Consider the following 20,129-nt stretch of genomic DNA (forward strand, 5'->3'; position numbering starts at 1 on the left):
TAGAGATTCCAGAAGGTAACTTCTGATACCCACACCCAGAGCTGGAAAGCAGCCTAGAAATTCATTCACTCAATGTTCTCTTTATGTAGTGAACCCTAATCTACCCTCACTTGCTCTCCTAAATGTTGAGAGTAATGAAAAAAATCAGACAAGGCCCACTGTTCGAACACCGAGTCACATTCTCAGGAAAGAAACCCAGGTCAAATACATAAAAACAAAAAACCATATCCAATACAGTATGGACATATGCATATACTTATATCCCATGTATATATAATTCACACATCCATATTTATATAAATATAAAATTTGTATGTATATACATGGAAGCACTTTATAAACATACAGACACACACACACACGCACACACACACACACACACACACGCATACACACACACACACACACACACACACAATAAAGTGATAAGCATCCATGAGGAACATCAAGACAATGAGCAAGAGTGTCAAATTCAAGACACTGGACAAGAAGCAGATGGGAACTGAGAATGGGGTTGTGCTTTAGTGCAAAGGGGTCACAAAAGGCCTCCCTGAGTAGCAGGTATCCGAGCAGAGCCAGCAGGGTTCATACAGATCCCAGAGGCCCCAGGGTGGGAAAGTGCTCTGAGTATTTGCATTCAGAAGGCGGCCAGGCCATGCTGCAGGTGTGAAGTGGCTCACCTGTTCTGAGTGGGCACTGGGGCTGGAGGAACTGAAGGCTTTGCAACCACCTCAGGACTTACATTTTGTACAACGTCTGGCCTTCCCATCTTTCCTTAAACAGAAAGTTGGGGCTCAGAGGCAGAAAGGCTTAGGGCTGGCTTCTGAATACCGAGTTCAGTCACAGAATCTTGCATCTTACTAGTCTTTTATTCTAATTCGAAGAACCTAGTACAATTGCTGTAGTTGTAGGGCTGAACTTCATAGCCACCAGGTTCTTTTCCTGTTCCCCTGGTGTCAATTAGCAGTGTGGAGAGGTGAGGCTTGGTGGATCTGGGCCTTTAGGTTGACTTGCCCTGAGGTCTCAGCACCTGTTTTTGCCCACCAGTCCGCACAGGAGTCGCCACAGTAATGTCCACTACTATCCAGTCAACCAGGCTGGCAAATCGAAGCATGCATCCAACCCAGTGCAGTTCTTGTTGGCACAGCAGGTCTGCACCAGCCTCACTGCTTTCTGACGTCTCAGGAACGTGTACCTGTACCCCAAACTACATCCCTCTCCACTTCCCGGTGCTGCACACCAAGAACCTCATGGACCACTCTCCCCGCCCCTCGCAGTAGCCCTGTGGCACTGACCAAGCTTCTTTTAGGTCCCGGGGCAGAAATTGGGGCCCCAGGTACGCCTCTCGGTTCCTTCCACTCAATTCTCGACAGCTGGTCCACCAGCCTCGCCCTACACAGCCACAGGTGGCCAGGTGGTTCCCTGCCCAGTTCCTACCACCCGCCTGGCAGGCAGGCAGGCAGGCAGGCAGGCGAGCCGGTGCCCACCGCGGGGTGCGCGCCCCGCCCAGGTGCGCTCGGGCGGCGGCGGGGGCGCGCGGGGAGGCGGGCGCTGGGGAGCGGCGCGCGGGCGCGGGGCGGTGCCGCGGTGGGCGCGGCTGAGCCAGCTCGGCGGGGGCGCGGCGCACCTTGCTCCCGCGTCCCGGCCAGCCGCGTCGGTCCCTCCCCGCGCCCCCGCCCGCCCGGACGCCTCCGGTCGCTTCCGTCCTCTCCTCTCGGCACGGCCGCTGATCCTCGCCAAGCCCGCGTGGGAGGACGATGGGTCAGCGCGGAAAAAGTGAATGAGGACGGCGGCGCCGCAGCCAGCGCCCCACTCGGCCGGCAGAGCCCGGAGCGCAGCCCGCCGGCTCCATGGACGCGCCGCAGGCACTGGCGGCCAAGCCCCCCACCGGGTAAGCGGGTGCTGGAGAAGGGCGGGCACAGTTCTCCGCGAGGTGCTGAGTACTTGGGGCGCCAGGGTCTTGCACTGGTCACCATGGCAGGCCTGGCCCGGGAGCACTTTCTGCGAGCGGTGCTGGTGTAAAAGCCCTTGTGTATAAATGTGTGTGTCGGGGTCGGGGGTGGGGGGCTGACCCTCTGTGCAGAACCTCAGCTTGGGGCTGCCTCCTGCCCCTTGCGATCGTGGCCGCTGCAGGCCGAGGGGACAAGGGGACTTCGGGCCTCAGACTCCAGGGGTGCCCGTCTGGTCCTGTGTGTGGGTTCCTCCAGCCACCCCTGGCAGGCCCAGTGGCCAGTTTGCACCCTGCCTCATGACAGGAGGGTACTTGGACGCGTGAGGCCCATGTGGCCAGGCGATCTTGGGAGGTGTGTGTGGAAGGGACTAAATGAACACTGTTCTTCGTGCTGCCCCCCCCCCCCCGGCTGTATGGGGCCGGAAGAGGTGAAGACCCCTTCATCGGACCAGGAAAGCAGAGCTGTCATCCCTGTCTTCCGGTATCCTCTAATGTCCCAGCCTCTTTAGTTTCTTTTTGCTGTTCCCACACCTTGGCGGCAGAGATTGCCTGTCACATTGAGGATTTTACTTGCAGAAAGAGAAACTTGCCTAACACAGGTCAAACAACCTTGCCCTTTAACCCCTCCCCAGATCGTGCCCACTCGTGCCCATCCCTGTCAGGACGGTTGGCAACCCTTGTGGACTAGGTAGATTTCAGAGAGTGCCATGGGGCGGACCTTTGACCTCTGATCTCTGGAGCAAATGTGTCATGAGTGTTGCGAATGGAATGAGTTGGGGTGGGCCCGCACCTGCTCCCGGAATGGCCCACTTTCCACTTGAGCAACTGGGTTTTCTGAGGCAGCATTGGGGACAACAAATCTCTTTTCTTTTGCAGTTATGTCCACTGACTCACCCTGTCCTTTGCCCGTAGATGTTGTTGCCCAAGTGTTTATAAAACCCTTCTAAAGCAGCTCTTTATTATTTCTTAAAAATCTCCCCCTGGAGGCTTCCAAAAAGTAAGCTACATTAGTAACTCATAACCTTGAAGCTAAGGAATGTTGAAAAAAAAAAAAGACTTTCCCCCCACTATACTTAGGTGTGGTTATATAATTTCTTTGAACAAACAGATTCCCCTTAAAGAAAATAAATACGGGAATACTTTTTCTTGGTAACCGGAAATCCCAACATGACCCGGGGAGATGTAAACAGAATTGCTTTTACATTTGTGGCTTTTCTAGATTATTACATAAGTGTATTTAAGGGAATTGAATTATTTGATCACATTTTCTTATAAATAAATATGAATAGAATATTTAGGAGGCCTGCAAAGTTTCCTATAGTATCTACAGAACCAGTAAAAGAGTCTGGTAATAGTGAAACCATCCTCCTCTGCCTGATCCCTAAGAGGACAACCTAGGTCCGCCTTCCTCACTTCGGGTCACCAAGGAAAACCAAGGACTTGTACCATGGTGCAGAGCATATGAGGCGTGATGGCCAGCAGCCCAAGCATATTGTTTGCTTGCTTCAACCTCTCTGTCCAGGAAATGTAGATCTATTTTTTGTAATGTCTTTTATTGCCATTTGTCACTTGTTTATACTTTGAGTACAGAAACACCAAGAAAGTAAAAATATGCTTTTTTTTCAACAAAGATTACAAGTTCGATATAAAGTATCTTGTGTTAAAATTCGAAGAAGGAAATGGCACTAGAATTTTGGATATTTTATATTGTTTAGTTGTATTGCTTGCCCCTCATAAAGGATTGTGGCATTTTGGGGCTTCACAGTGTTATCGGAGGCAATTAGATTTTGTTGGCTTGTATCGGAAATTACTGTTTTCTTTATCTCTTGAAAATAGGCAGTGTTTGCAGTGTGCTTGAGGGAAGTTTGTTTTCTATCTGATACCAAAGAGGCTAGTTATAAAATTAAACTTTGTGTAAACTATCATTTTCCCATGTGACAGCAGACAACTGATGTAATGGGTTTGTTATTATTGACAAAAACTCCTCAGTCCTCCTTGTGCTGTGTAGACTGGTTGGAATGGGCAAGAGATTGCGTATTATAAAGCGTGGATTAGTGAAGGGACAGATGGGCTGGTGAATGTAAAATCATCTTCTTAGAGCGTTATCTTTGTTAAGAACACAAATGCAAATTTTACTTGGATTGAAATCATATTTTTCTTGGTAATTCCATTAAAGCAGTGACTGTGACGTGCGTCTGTCTGGGGAAGGCATTCTTTTAGGAAGGAGATTGTGTGTAGACTTGATGTGTTGCTTAGGGAATTTTAGAGCTCATTTTTAAAGGGCGTGGTGTGTGTGTGTGTGTGTGTGTGTGTGTGTGTGTGTGTGTTTGCAAATGTGGCTGGCTGCACACATGAGTGCAGATTAGGAAGACAACCTGGGAGTCAGTTCTCTCCTCAGGTTTCGACTAGTCAGAAGTGATAGCTGGTGGAATATTTTAGAATACAGATTTAAGCAAATTGCTTTTGGGTGAAGTTTTAAAATATAGTTAAGCCCATACTTAATGTATTTTAATGCATCTGTTTGAGTATGTGGGATCCATCTTAGAAGTTGGTTGTTATAGAACTAGAGACTGAATTCTGTACTGAACACCATGTAAATAAGGGAGAGTGTTTGGCATTTGGCAGGATGGTAGATATTGATTTTTTTTCCATAGAGAAAATGCTTAATTGTATAGAACTAGAAAGTATCCATTGACATGAAATTTCAAAACTGGGTACATCTGAGCAAAGGCTGAGTCGCTCATACAAAATCAGTGAACTTCACAAAAACGTAACTTTACTTATTTGTATGCATATATTTATTTTAATAGACTTATTAGAACAAGAAATAATTTGAAAAAATATTAAGTGGGTGACTTTTTGTTGTTGTTGTTGCTTTGGGATATAGAGTCTCTCTATGTAGCCCAGAGTGGCCTTGAACTTGTGATCTTCGTGCCTCAGACCTCTGGGATGACGGGCATGCATTGCTATGCCCTGCTCAAAGTGGGCAATGTGAGACACTCTTACCTGTCAGCAGCCAACACAATATCAAGAAAGAGGGCCTATCCATTTTAATGGTAATATGACCAGCCATACTCATGCTTTGTACCAAACCATTCAGTGTTTTGATAGTAAAGAAATAGTAACTACATATCATAAGACATTTAGATTTGCTTTTGGAGAATGGACTGGGGAGTGTTGAGATCCTTAAGAATGAGAGAATAAGGATTATCTGTTACAAAACTTCAACACTAAATTTGAGCTACATTTTTAAAGATGTTATTACTCTGAGCTCTTCTTTATTCCATCAATCCACTTAAATAACATTTAATTTCTGGTTTGGAGAGTATTCCTAGGGATTTTACTTTTTGTAGTCATGGTTTTTTATCTATGAGTAATTAGACATTTACAATGTCAAGTAATCATAGATCATTTTTATTACATCAGAATAGCTGTGTTCAGATGATGGATCTGAAGGGCCATGAACATTGCTTCAAAGATACATGCCAACTGTTGAATCACTCCTTCTCTGGGATTCTAGAATGCAGGCCATCCTTTGGTTTTCTCTCATGGTCTCCCATGCATGGGCATATTAGATTATTACTGGGTGGCACTGTGACCTGGAAATATGACAATCCCCACATTTATGCAGGCTTGAATTCTGTGGCCTCTTTAATTTGTGACTTGCACAATGAGGTCGTAACTTGTGTGCACCCAATTATATGTCTGTATTTATTAAGAAAACAGTGATTATAGGATGTATCTGTATCCCATAATAACTGCCTTAAGATACTAGGCCTTTTGAACTTTGTGATTGAATTTACAATTATATTTGCTTTTGCAACTGACCAAAAGGTTTCAAAACTGATCAGAAATATTTAATATCAAATCAAATTTGAAATACACGAACAAGGTCTTATTTAGACTTGAACTAAGAAGACACATTCAACAGACAGTGTATTTACTGTGTCCCTTTGGCCCCATTCACCTTGAATGATGGGGTTTGTGGATTTTGTGGATCTATTTAGTGATGTGTTTTAATCTGTGCTGCAACACAGCACAGCTCTCATATTGTACCAGCCACTGAAAACTTACATATCTTCTCCTACTTGTACTTTTCTTAAACTATTTACATTGACTTATATTGTTGGTATAGATAATGTATCTTTTAAAATTATTTTCGTTTATATAAGTGAATTGTGATCTGTGTGTCTGCAGTCTTCCTTCCGTCTTGCCACTGTGTGGTTGAAGGGCCTCTCACAGGTTTCCATTAGCCTTCCCTGCTTCCACCACTCTATATTTCCGACCCTTCTCTTGCTAGGGGGACATTATGTATGCTTGACAAGGTTTCGGTTGCCTTTTATAAAGCTTTCAAGACTTGTACTCATCATTGTAGACGCACGGTGGTATGTATGCACTTTACAGTGACAAATGGTGATGTTTCTCCAACAGTACATACATTCCCCATAGTCCATCCCAAGGGCCTTTCCCATGTTTCGGAGCAAGTCTCTTTATAAGATAGCTTTTTCCCCCAGCCAGCAGCACCCTGTAGTAATTTAGGATTTTAAAATCATCTGTCTAGTCTCCCTCAACAGGAGGTAAACTGCTCCTGGCTAGGACCGTGTCTTCCACAGGCCAAGTCCAATTAAAGTAAGTTCCCTAGCCAAACATATTTTATTTAAAAAAACGAACAAGAAGCTTTTTTTTTTTTTTTTCCTTCGAGGCAGGGTCTCTCTGTGTAGCTTTGGCGCCTTTCCTGGAGCTCGCTCTGTAGACCAGGCTGGCCTTGAACTCACAGAGATCCAACTGCCTCTGCCTCCCGAGTGCTGGGATTAAAGACGTGTACCACCACTGCCCAAGAAGTTTTAAGATCAACTGTCAAAATATGTTTTACTTAGGCTCATTTGATTAGACACATTCCCAGGTCACAGGTGCTTTTACATAAATGCTCTTGTAGATCCACTTCCCATCTACACCAAACCTAGTGATGTTTTGTTTTTGTTTTTGTTTTGTTGTTGTTGTTGTTTTTTTGGGGGGGTTCGAGACAGGGTTTCTCTGTGTAGTTTTGGTACCTGTCCTGGACCTCACTCTGTAGACCGGGCTGGCCTCGAACCCACAGAGATCCGCCCGGCTCTGCCTCCCAAGTGCTGAGATTAAAAGTGTACACCACCACCACCCGGCCCAAGTGATGCATTTTAAAGACTCCAGCTGAAGCTGGGCATGGTGGTACAGGCCTGCAGTCTCAGCTACTTGGGAAACTGAGGTGGTAAGATCGTAAGTTCAAGGCCAGTCTGAGCTACAGACTCAGTCACAGTGTCTTCTTGGGTTCCGGAGTGAGTTCAAGGCCGGCCTGGGCAACTTAGACCCTTTTTCAAAGTGAAAAGCACAAGGAAGGGTGGAAATGTGGCCTAAGATAATCTCTTAGGATTCTCACTCAGTGGTATAGCTCCCCACCCCCAGAACCTAAAATCAGTCAATCAATCAAATAAACCCTGCACACAACAACAGCAAAACACTACCTTGAATTCATTTAGAGAATTCAATAAGCCCTTATCCCTTTAAAAATTTCCAACTGTAAGTCACTGAACTCAAGAGTCCTACTCCTCTACCTCCTCCTTCTTACCATAGTTCCTGTCCAGTCTTTGCTGCTCTAGAACCCAGTGAGGGAGCCATTGTTCTAGGGCAAGCCCCATGTTACTCCAGGCACAAGGCAGCAAGGATACCCATTCTCTTTTATGCACTAGGAGAAGGTGGAGTTAGTGGGTACCATTTTAGGTGACTAGGACTTTTGCTTGTTACTCCTGTTCTCCTGTGGGAAGCAGAGAGAAGACTGGAAGGAGATATGGATGCTGGTGGTAGTGTGCACCTCTGATAGCATGGTCTGCAGCCCTCCTGACAGGGCTCTGCATGTCAGTCAGTTGAACTGTCTGATCTTACAGTGACGTCCTGTGTGAGTGGCCAGTGCACACGGAGGACAGAGTTCTTCACCTGGCCTGTTTTTAGCTCATTTTAAATCTAAGTTACTCTGTGCGGCTTGGAGGTCTAAGGTGACTGGTCAGGATTCTGACTGTGGTTTCTCAGTCTCTGATGGCCACGGCAGCATCTTCCCTATAATTCTGCCAGTGTTGCACACTTTTCCCCATCACTTTGCCCTGGCAGCCTTTCCTTCTGTCCCAGGATGGTTCCTGGAAGCCTTTAGACCGTGTAGGCTTTCCATCCCAGGCCTCCGGTGACTTACAGAAGTTAGTTGACTGGCATTTCCTCTTGCATCTCCAGGCTTTCCCCTAACAGAACCTTTGTAGGAATTGTGATTTTAGTCGGCTAATCTCTTCCCCACTGAATTCAGAGCTCCTCGGAGGCAGGCACCCTCTGTGTTAGTGTCATCTGCCTGTGGCACAGGAGACAGCTGTCATCCAGTAAACCAGCTCCGCTTCCCATTTGTGGCTGGATAAGATAGAACTCAGAGGGGCCTCATGTCATATGATTCAGTGTGTTCCCAGCATGTGCCGAATGCCTCTTTCAAAAAGACATTTTTCAAAATGGCATTTTCTTAAACTCTCACATACCTTTGTTTCTGCCAGACTGTGTGTGAACAGACAGATCAGCTGGCACTGTGGGTTCTCGGCTCTGACAACATTTGCCAGCGACATGGCCCTGTTCTGCACTGACTTGAGAGGTGTCGGATGCCTTGTGGAGGAACTTGGAGCAATGGTGGCTTTGGGAAAGTATGTCCATTTTTAGCTGATTGTCCAGTGAGTGGGCTGGGGGAGATCCCAGCTTATCACAAAGCTCCTTCCTTGCCTTGATGCTTTGAAATGGCCATCATGTGGCTTTGCCATATTCTAGCCCCAAAGAGGAGCAGGACGCAGAAGCACCTGCCCTTTACTTTGTGACACAAGTTGTACATATCTCTTTTATGTATGTGGCCTTGGCCCAGCTCCCAAAATACAGTCATTAAGGGGAGACTCAGCATAGAGGAAGACAGCCTCTGACAAGATGGGGCAGTGAAGGATAGGAAGAACTTGACACAGTAGACTGACGGGACAGGTGATCTCAGTGCACATGTGACTCTTCTCCCTCCTACCAGGGGCCTCAGAAGTCAGCTGTCAGGAGGTGTGTCCAGATGGTTTCTAGCCTGAGCTGACAAATGCATCCTTATTTTGCTCAGTTTATAATTGGCAGGAAATGGGCCTGAGCTTCACAGAATGGCTATGTATTGGCCTCTAGCAGCTGGTATTTCTGATTCTTGTCTCCACATCTGAGTGTGGAGAAAATGCAGACCCTTCACCCCTGCCATCTCTCCAGGACTTTAGAGACTCAGAGCATAGGAGTTCCCTGTCCATCCCCAGGAGGAAGTGACATTTAGACAGTCACCCAAAAGGATGGAAGGGAAGGAACCAGGCCTTTCTCTCTGTCAGATGTTGGGGGACTGGCATGCTTTGACTTTTATGATTTTCATCTTCCATATTCATGTCACACCAACTTTTTTTTGTTCGTGGTGTACAACAGTCTAAAATTGAACAGGTTGGGGAGGGAATTCCCTAGCCAGAGCCATAGGCTAGCTGTGCTGGGAAAGTTGGAGAGCCTCTTGCCTCCTTAGAGAAGGCAGGATGAGCAAGGAATACCTGTTCTCCAATGACGAAGGTTGTCTGCAAAGTTCAGCAACTTAAATACTGTGTGTGGCTGGAAGAGTCAGAGACCTGAACCTGAGACGTACCCAGGGCACTGATTTTCAATTCTAACTACATAGTCTGAGCAATTAAATACTTAAATAGCTTCCTCAATCAGTCCTGGCAGTGTTTCCCAAACTTAATAGTTTGGGAGTTGTTTAAAAATAGGCCTGGGTGGGAGTGATAATTCAGACATGAACACTTCTGTTCAGGTGGCTAGAACCTTGATAATTAAGAACAAAACTCACTAATGTTCATTAAACAAATGGTTAGCTTGCAAGCAGCTGGTGTAGTGTAGGTAGAATCTAGACGTTTGCCATTGCAAATAGTTCCTTGTCAAGGTCCCCATCTGTCTGGTCACCCATCTTGCTGCCGCTAATTTGGTGTTGCCTCGGTTTTAAGGTAGAAGTAAAACCTTGTCCGTCCTACTCAGTGCCTAAGTCACTTATTATGTGGTAATGGTCATTTATGCTCTGACAGCATTGTTTGTATGGAGAATGAGTTAGAGATCTCTTCCGGCCCTTACCAGATCACATGACTTGTTCTCACGAGTGTTAGTTGGGGTACAGAAATCTCGGTGTTTCTCATGCTGTATCAGCCCTCTAAATTCCTATCCTTAACTACTTCTCAGATGTTTTTGACTGGTGTTCATGGAGTGATTCATTTTCAAAGAAAATGCTCCAAATGAAGTTCATGTGCAAATTTCACAACATTAAGAACCATAATGAGAGGCTGGAATGATGGCTCCCTGGGTAAAGTGCTCACTATGCAGGCATGAGAACCTGGGCTCAGAATTCCCAGCACCCGAGTAAAAGCTGGGTGTGGTGGCATGCATCCGTAAAGTACAGCATCAGGGGCAGAAACAGGCTGGCCTCTGGGGGTTGATACCCTCTCAGTCTAGTAGCTAGACTCTAGCTGAAACATGGAGCTGCCGGTTCAGTGAGACACCCTGAGTCAAGTAATAAGGGGGGCAGTGACAGAGGAAGATGCCTTGCATGGATCTCTGGCTTACACACACACACACACACACACACACACACACACACACACACACACACTGGCACTCACACAGATGAGAGTATACCCCACATATCTGCACACACACATACACACTGGCACTCACACAGATGAGAGTATACCCCACATATCTGCACACACACACACACACACACACACACCATACACACTGACACTCACACAGATGAGAGTATCCCCCACACATCTACATACACACACACACACATACACACACACACACAACACACACACACACACACACACACACACACCATACACACTGACACTCACACAGATGAGAGTATCCCCCACACATCTACATACACATACACATACACATACACATACACATACACATACACCATACACACTGGTACTCACACAGATGAGAGCACTCCCCCACATCTATACATACACACACACACACAACACACACACATACACACACACACACACACACACACCATACACACTGACACTCACACAGATGAGAGTATCCCCCACACATCTACATACACATATACATACACACACACCATACACACTGGTACTCACACAGATAAGAGCACTCCCCCACATCTATACATACACACACACACACACACAACACACACACACACACACACACACACACACGCACACACACACGCTCACGCACGCGCTCATGCGGGAAGGTAATGAAATCTAGTTTGTAAAGTAGACCAATTTGAGAAATTTCCTTATTATTTTTCAGTTTACCTAAAATTTTACATTTTTGGAATGGTAGTCTTTTGGGTTATAGTTTTTTAATTATTTATTTTTGTTTTATTTACGTTGGTGTTTTGCCTACATGTATGTCTGTGTGAGGGTGTCAGATCTTGGAGTTACAGACAGTTGTTAGTTGCCATGTGGGTATTAGGAATTGAACCCGAGTCCTCTGGAAGAGCAGTCAGTGCTCTTAACCACTGAGCCATCTCTCCAGCCCAGTTTTTTTTTTTTCCTTTTTCTTTTTAAAGGAGGAAATTGAAGTGTTCATAGGCTGTCAGTTAGGTGTGTTACTGTACTGGTGGTATGCTGTAGGTTATGTTGAGTCTTTAGATGCTCTGTGGGGCTTGACTCTTACAGGGTATTCTCCTGGTCAGAAGGACAGTAGTAGCTTTCTTCTGGTTGGGGTTTCAATTGTCCTGTGACTTTCTAATCTGGCAGGTAGCCCCTGCACCTCATCCCTTGGTTCTATTGCTGCACCAGCTGGAAACACAGAACTGAGGTTCCAAAGTCCCCTCTGCTGGGCCTCTTCTGCTTCCTGCAGGAGGATGTGATACCCCGATATGCTATAGCTTCTCACCAGCCTTTTAAGAAACAGTCTACCGCAAGCATCCCCATGAAGTCTCTTGATATCTGTCACCTGCTGCTGTCCACCTGATGATGTCTTGCTACAGTTCCAGGAAGCACAGCCCCTGAGACTCTAAATGGGACTTAATTTCCTGAAGGAAGTATGCATGTGTGGTAGGAGAGGACCCCCCTCAGAAGTGGGTGGATGCAGTAAGAGCATAGCTGAATTCATACAAGTTGGGCCCAGACTCTGCCTCCCATCTAGCAAGTGTTTCTGCCCCGATGCTGGCTAATGAATTAGTAAACATGAAAAGCCTTCCTTTGTACTGATATGACTCGGCTCTCTGTGCCTTGTGCTGATACCTTTGATAGAGGTGCAGAATTCTGCTGTGTTCAGTAAATGCACTCCCTAAACTTCCAGGTTTCTTAGTTGTGTTTTCTTGTGTATAACTTTAGGCAACCCTCAGTGAGAGCTAGGTGATTCTTTAACTGTTCCTTTGTTGTTGATAAGTGAGTTTCACTGACAACAAGTGTACTTGGTACGTGTAGGGCTTCTAAGGGCTGATATCCTTCTGCAGGGACATGCTAGACAGGGGAAGGATAGTGTGTAGCATTTTGGTGTGGCTCTTTTTTTTAATATAATAAAAATTTATTTATTTATTTATTTATTTATTTATTTATTTATTCATTCATTCATTCATTCATTCATTCATTCAACATCCCAGCCACAATTTCCACTATCTCCTCTTCTCCCAGTCCCTCCTTGGCCTGCCCCATTGTATGCCCCCATTCAATGCCCCCAACTTCTCTTCCACTTCTATTCAGAAAATGGCAGGCTTCCAATGGATATCAACAAAACATGGCATATCAAGTTGCAATAAGACTAAGAACTTCCTCTTGTAGTTATACATAAGTCTACACAATTATAATAATAAAAATCTTGTATCACCTACCTCAATGTGGTATTTTTATTTCCTTTTTTCTTTCATTTTTCTTTATTAAGAAATTTTCTACTCACTCTACATACCACCCACAGATCCCCCCTCCTCCCTCCCTCCACCCCCCATCATAGAGCCTTTGTCCAGTGACTGATGGAGGCAGATGCAGAGATCCACAGCCAGGTGCCAGGCTGAGCTCTGGGAATCCAATCGATGAGAGAGACGAGGGATTCTGCAGGCAGAGAACGTCGAGATCATGATGGGAAGATGTGCAGAGATGACCGGCCACATTGGTGGAAGCCCATGAGCTGTGGACTAGTGGCTGTGGAGCCCCCATGGGACTGGACTAAGCCCTCTGGATATGGGAGATGGTTGTTTGGCTCTAACTGTTTGGAGGGCACCCAGGCAGGGGGATCGAGATCCATCCCTGGTGCATGGGCAGGCTTTGGGGAAACCGGTGCCTGTAGTGTGAGGCCTTGTGCGGCCTTGGTGCAGTGGGGAGGGGCTTGGACCTGCCTAGGTTCAGTGTGCTGGGCTCTGCTGACTCCCCATGGGAGACCTTGATTTGGGGGATGTCAGGATGTGGGGAAGCTTGAGAGGGTGTGGCTCTTACTGGGTTATTGTGCCTGGTATTGCACCCATTCCTACAGCTTACTGGTTCTTATTTTTATTAGTCAACTTCTTATTAATGTGACAATTACCTAAGATATTTAAGTTCTCAGGAGGAAAGATTTCTTGTGGTTAGGGTTTTCAGTGGCTTTAGTCCATGGTCTCCTGTTCCTGTTGCGTTTGGATAGTGGGAGTACATCATGGTAGGGAGTACTGTGGAGGAAGCTGCTCAGATCATGGTGGCTGACTGGGAAGTAGATACAGGAAGGGAGGGCAGGGTCCCCAGTAACAGGACTTTCTCCATCTGGGCTCACTTCCTCAAAGTTATGTCACGCCCCAGTAACACCAAGTTCAAGACCAAGCTATTAAAATGCCAGGCTTTTAGGAGCTCTCCAAATCCAAACATTACGTTGCACACTGAGAGACACAAAAGTGGAAAACCATTCCTTCTTCATGGCTAATGCATTTCTCACTTAGTGTGAGTTGTTTTTGTGTTGAATCTTCTCTTCTCTACAAATTAGATTCTTAGCTCTGTGGGGGTCTGTGCACATGGAACATCCCTCATCCAATCTTTTTTTTTTTTTGAGTGGAATCTGTTTGTGGTGATGTTGGATGGACCTGAGCAGAATCCTTGTTTCTGTTTTAACCAGTTGCTATGGCTAACTCAGGTGAAGGAGGAAGAGTATACCCCTGACTCTTATTTTAACTGTTGCTCTGTGGGAAACATTGCTCCTTACACAAGACATCTGAGCAGCAACCGTAGAGGAAAATTGTATGCTTGAAATGTTTTTTGGTGCTGACTTTTCAAAACTATAGGTCTCTTACGTCAGTGATGATCGTTTAACAGGGAGCTTAGTGGAAAGTGATGGGTTATTTGCCTTTGAACTGAGTTGGCCTTCATAAAAAAAAAAAAAACCTCCCGTGCCCTGAGGGGAGGGCTGCACACTCATTTGCATAACATTTTTATTTAGAAAAGGCAGTGTTTCTGTAATGAAAAGAATGTTTATTGGCTTGAAAATGTGTTTATTTGTTTTAAATATGTCTAAGTGTTATATGATTTTTGTGAAAGGTTTTCCCCACCCGTCTGTCTTTCTTTTGTTAGTGATACAAGGGATAAGGCCCTGCTCTGTGGGTGCTTCCTGGCGTTGGGACTGTGGGGGATGTTGCTGCAGAACCATGGCTGTGGTTCTGGTCTCTTTCATGCTGAGCATGTGGAACTGCAGATCTTGTGGGGAGGAAAAGTAAGCTCTTCCAAACCATCCTCGGCCACTGAGACATGTGTAACTTGAACCAGTTAGCTAGTTTCCTTGTCCCCCAGGTCCTCTTGATTTTCTGGAATTACATGGATTATAGAATGTTTTCAAAAAATTTTAAATATTATTTAGTGTGTGTGTGTGTGTGTGTGTGTGTGTGTGTGTGTGTGTGTGCTACAGTGCATGTGGAAGTAAGAAGAGGATTTTCCGGAGTTGCTTCTTTCTTTCTACTGTGAGACTGGGGACTCAAACTTAGGCCATCAGGTTGATGTGGTCTTTATCCCCGAGCCATCTTGTTGGCCTTGGGTTGTAGAATTCATGAGATAATTTGACAAGGAGTAAAAGGATCCAGTGGAGTGCCTGCCATATGGTGGTTCCTCTTTTTTCCCCATTACTTTTTTCTACCAGCAAGCCATCAGGCTAAACAAAGGAACAGACAGTAGGTACTAGTACGGTACACTGCCCCAGAGCATGTCTGTAGAGAGACATGCACTACATTTCCCATTGTTTTCCCACGGTAGAGACACGGCCGATGCTACTGTAATAGGAAACCGAGGACTTAGTATGTGTTCAGAAGGGCCTGCTGCTTTAACACGGGAAAACAGCAGTAGGGGTTCAATAAAGATGATAGCTTGTGTTCCTAAATTGCTCCTGTGCAGATGTTATGAGCACAGCATTGTACATGGATCAGGTAGGCTAAACTACTGCGGGAGTTCTGGGGTGGACAGGACTGGAAAGACTCGGGGCTGATGGAGAAGCTCCAGAGACCTGTTTGTCTCTCTTGAGGAGTTTTGTCATCATTTTGGAGTGTGGGCTGCACCTTGTAACAGCTTGGTGACCCTGGCTGGGGGCTCAGTGCTCTGCTCCCAAACAGAAGTGTCTGCTCCATGAAGACAAGGCTAGGTCTCCTCCAGGATGAAGTGATAGCTGCCCTTAACAAAGTTATATGCCATCCTATATCCAATTAAAATGAGTGTGAAAGTACATCTTTGAGCTTGGTGTTTGTGTAGCACCATCAGTAATAATATTCAGAAAAGAAGCAACAAGAATCAGGATGACACATTGGTGTCTAGGTGTTAGGTAAAATGCTGCACATGTGTATAGGTCATTCCAGAGGATGTTTACACGTGTCCTGTTGGGAGTTGGACCAATAGTTAAGCTAAACTATGAACAGTATGCCTATTCTTGTCACATGTAACATCTAAGAGTCATTAAGACGTTGCCCTGCCTTTTTCCTGAGGCCCCACTGTCCAGATGGGGCAGGGTGCCCTATCCCACCAGTGATGATGCCACCTTGATATGGCACAATAACTTGATGTATGGTTTTAGATGGTGAAATTTTCCTTTCTCATTCAATTGGGTTTTATGTCCTCAGACTCTATAAGGGGTAAAAAGCATTTATGTATATCTTTGCCCTCTGCAAATGAATATTAGAGCATTACTCTGAGATTATAGTGTTTTGCATTAACTCTGTAAGGAGGCTTAGACAAACATTAGTCCATTATAGTATTTTAACCATCCTATTTTATAAAGTATAGAGTATATAGCAGTAATGGAGGCAATAGCTCCTTTTGAAAATGCAGGCCTGTTAATTGGTATATGTTATCATACTTTTAGCGTTACATTGGAAACACTAACCTAGTGATTTCATATGTGCCAGAGCCTGGTTCCGCTGGTGCCTGGCAGGTGTCCCTGTCCAGCTCTGAGTATCGTGCTTGGTGCTGTATGTGATGCCCCTTTTTAAAAATAGATGCAAACTGGCAGAAGAAGTTCTCATGAAGAGGTGGAATGGGCCCACATTAGGGCCCTATATATAGTTTGAAAGCGTGGTTATCAAGACACTTGTGATCCTTTAGGGGGAGAGAGGGCTTTATCAGTTTACATGGCAGTAGAATGTGGGTATGGCTTGAAAGTGTCCTCCAATCTTTATAGGTTGGAGATTTTAATTCCCAAATTGATATCTTAGTGGAGAGGTATTTGGGAGGTAACTGGGATTTAAGATCATGAGTTGGGGACCCCATGCTTGCTTTGGTGGCTTTTCAGAAAAGGTAGCAGGAGCCCAGTTAGCCCACAAGCTTTGCTTTATTGCACAACAATTCAGGACGCAGCTGTATCAGATGCTAAGCAAATGCGGGTGCCATGCTCTGGATGTCTCTGTCTCCAGAATCATGGGGTAAGGGAATCTGTATTCTTTGTAGGTTTCCTAGTCTGTGACATTCGGTTACAACAATAGCAATGTCTGGGAGTGGGACTTCTTGTCAGGGTTCAGCACTAGGAAAGATGTTCATGCTTTATTCACAGGTTTCTTCCAAGCTTACTCTGCAGAGAGTGAGGTCAGGTCTTTACCCTTGTTAGCTACAGTTCTTTCATAAGGGCCTTTTTTAGCACAAGGCACAGGGACTGTCCTCAGAGAGGACATAGGAATTGAGTGGGATGCAGGTGAGGGAAGGTTGAGGCAGTGAAAAGCAAGCAGAGGCAATCAAAGGCAAGGCCTGGCTATTGCTGCTGAGAAATGATGCCTTTGTGAAGCTGGGGGGGGGGGGGTTGTTAAGTGCTTGTGAGGCTTTGAGCTGGAGGTTGAAAATAAGATAAGGTATAGCTAAGGGGATTGCAGAAGGGTACCAAATGGCATGAATAGAAGCCACAGGACTGACGAAAGTGTGGGCTGTAGTCACCACCGTGCATGCGTAAGTCAGTAGCAAGGGTAACAAGTGACTTAGATACTTGCATCAGGAGTGCATTGTGGAGGGTCAGCAGGTGGGCAATGCAGAACATGGCTTTATCTTGATGAACTAGGAATCGGACCAGCATTTTTGAGTGCAACAGGATACTAATGGACAAAGGTTGTTCTCAGAATATTTCATGATTCCAGAGAGAGAATAGAGGAAAGAAGGGTGGAGATTAGCTGGGTTGTGATGACATGGCTTGGTTCTGCTGTCTCATAAATAATGAAGTTGGTATCCTGAAGCGGCTCTAGTCTGATGAGTCCTGGATGGTAGGGTGTTGCCCTGTCCCACAGTCTTGGCGGAGGGAGTATAGTTGGAAGTGTTAAAACCTTCACAGTGGGGGTGTTGGTGTCTTGGACAGATCACAAAGTGGGAACTGGGCAGAAGCCCAGGGTCTGAAAAGCTCCATAAATTTCCTTAGTGTGGGAATGGGTGTGTTGTATTCTGACCACAGGATAACGATTCATCAGATGTGACTGTTAGCAGGTGCCTCTGTCTCCTCGAAGATTGATAAACTTTGTGATTGGCCATGGGGTCAGGACAGCTGCTCCAGTGTATAGCAGAAGTAAGGGGGCAGGCGGGGCTAGGCCCTGGTGATATCAGCCGAGAGTGTAGAAATTGGCAGGGTACATGATGTCTAATGTCTTCCTGTGTGTCCTCCCCTTTACTTCTCACAAATACCTCATGGGGTGGGTTCTAATCCTATTTCAAAGGCAAGGACTGCAGACAGACCACAGAGGGTTAACTCTCATGACCAAGGACAGCTAACTTGATACATTCACCTATTAATTCTGTTGATGTAATCTCATTCCCTCCTCAGATATTCATGGATAACATGCTGGAGGGCCCTGAGGGAAGTCCAGACTCTGAGGTGAAAGCAGGGAGATCAGGGAGGAGCAGTGAGAGCTCACTCAGGTCCTTGGAATGCAGGTGGACCTGGGAGGAAGGCTGGGTTTACTTAGGCCATGCTTGGCCCTTGGCGTGGTTGGCTTGGAGTTTGTCACAGTTTATTCTTTTATTCCCCTGAGAAGGTATCCATCCTGCTTACCCAGTGTTTCTGCAACACACAGGTGGTAATGACATGGTAGAGGACATAGACCAAGGACTGTTGAGTGTGCACTGTTTATTCTAGTACACGGTGCATCCTGCTCTTTGAGAAGCGGGGGTGTCTGAAACTTAAAGCAAGCATGAACACATGTGTACATAAAGCAAGCAAGAGTGGAAGCCAGTGAGCTTCTGGTCAGAGATGTGCAGAGTTACTCAAATTAGTCTGTGGGCTCATCTGTCCACAGTGAGATAAGCATGGCTTTGAGAGTGAATCCCTGCTTCAAGAAGTTCAGAACCTTGTGGAGACACCCAGGCATACCATGAGAAGGATGCATACAACTTTGGACTTCTAGACCCAGAGCAGGCCACCTGAGTCACTGAGTACTTTTCTTAGATTTTTGTCATTCATCCACCTCAATAGATCTGTTTGCAGGACCATTACACTCCCCATTTTGGAGCTGAACATAGTGAATCCAGAGAGATTGAGGAGCTAGTTTAGGGTAACCTGGAAATAGTACCACACATAACACACACACACACACACACACGCACGCACGCACGCACGCACGCACGCACGCACGCACGCATGCACGCACGCACACACGCGTGTAGCATTTCTATTGTTAATACCACCTGTCCTCTGAACAGGACTACCAGCCTCTACTGGCTCCAGGGCCATAGGACCCATCCTTACTTGCAATGAGTGGGAAGCCACAGGTGTGTACCCCTGGAACCAATGCTGGAGTGCTGGGATTTATTAATCCTGCAGGGGTTTCAAGCTTATGACTGGGAAGAAATAGGAACAGATAGGAAAAGATGAGTAAACTCTAGATTACTTTGGTCTCTGATTATAACTCTTTTTGGTTCCACAGCAAATTTGCATTAAAATGTCTTTGTTTGTTTGTTGGCTTTAAAAAAATTTTTTATACCATATATTTTTATCATACTTTTCCTCTCCCCAAGACTTTGTGCCTTACTTTCCCTTAGCCGTGCTGGGATTTTGTCTGGCTTGAAATTACTCAGGTCTTATACATGATGTCACAGTCTCTTTGAGTTCATATGTGCATCAGCACTGTTGGGTCTGGAAGATGTTCTGTCCTTGGAGAATATAATGCTTTCTTAACAGACAACTTCATACCTTCTAGGAAGCCAGGCAGTGGGGACTGACTGCGATTGCTCAGCTACATTACTTCATTTCTCAATGTCTTAAGAGTGCTGAGCCCTGTGAGGGGTGTGCTTATGTGTGTGTGTGTGTGTGTGTGTGTGTGTGTGTGTGTGTGTGTGTGTGTACAGACCATGGAAGGTTGTGTTGGCTGGTCTTTGAGAGGGTGTGTTGTATAAGCTTGTGGCCCTAGGAAAGAGCAGAACAAGACTACATCCTCTTCAGCAGTGCCTGCCTCTTTTCTTGGCCACACCATTTGTACCATAAGGGACTCTATTCAGATGGTTCTTCCTGACCACAGGAACTCTGTGATGGGGAGAGTCTTGGAGGGGAGTCTTTAGGGGTAAGTGGAGGAGATCTGAAATGACAGAAATGAGTCATTATACTGAGATGAGCTGATTGGACTGGAGAATTAGAGTCTACTCTATTCTACACAAGCAAGTCGACTGTAAGCTTTCTTATAGCT

At 45.7% G+C, this 20,129-nt stretch overlaps 1 protein-coding gene across 1 annotated transcript in view; it reads left to right on the forward strand.

Annotated features, from left to right (window-relative positions):
- The first annotated feature begins 1,761 nt into the window (after positions 1 to 1,761).
- Cobl (cordon-bleu WH2 repeat protein) overlaps positions 1,762 to 20,129 on the forward strand; it is a 233,115-nt gene continuing 214,747 nt past the window's right edge. The window contains exon 1 of the mRNA XM_059275430.1: positions 1,762 to 1,891. Coding sequence (XP_059131413.1) covers positions 1,851 to 1,891 — 41 coding nt within the window. The 5' untranslated portion in view covers positions 1,762 to 1,850. The remainder of the gene's footprint in view (positions 1,892 to 20,129) is intronic.

The sequence above is a fragment of the Peromyscus eremicus genome, chromosome 10 (genome assembly GCF_949786415.1).
Source record: "Peromyscus eremicus chromosome 10, PerEre_H2_v1, whole genome shotgun sequence".
Classification (NCBI taxonomy): domain Eukaryota; kingdom Metazoa; phylum Chordata; class Mammalia; order Rodentia; family Cricetidae; genus Peromyscus; species Peromyscus eremicus.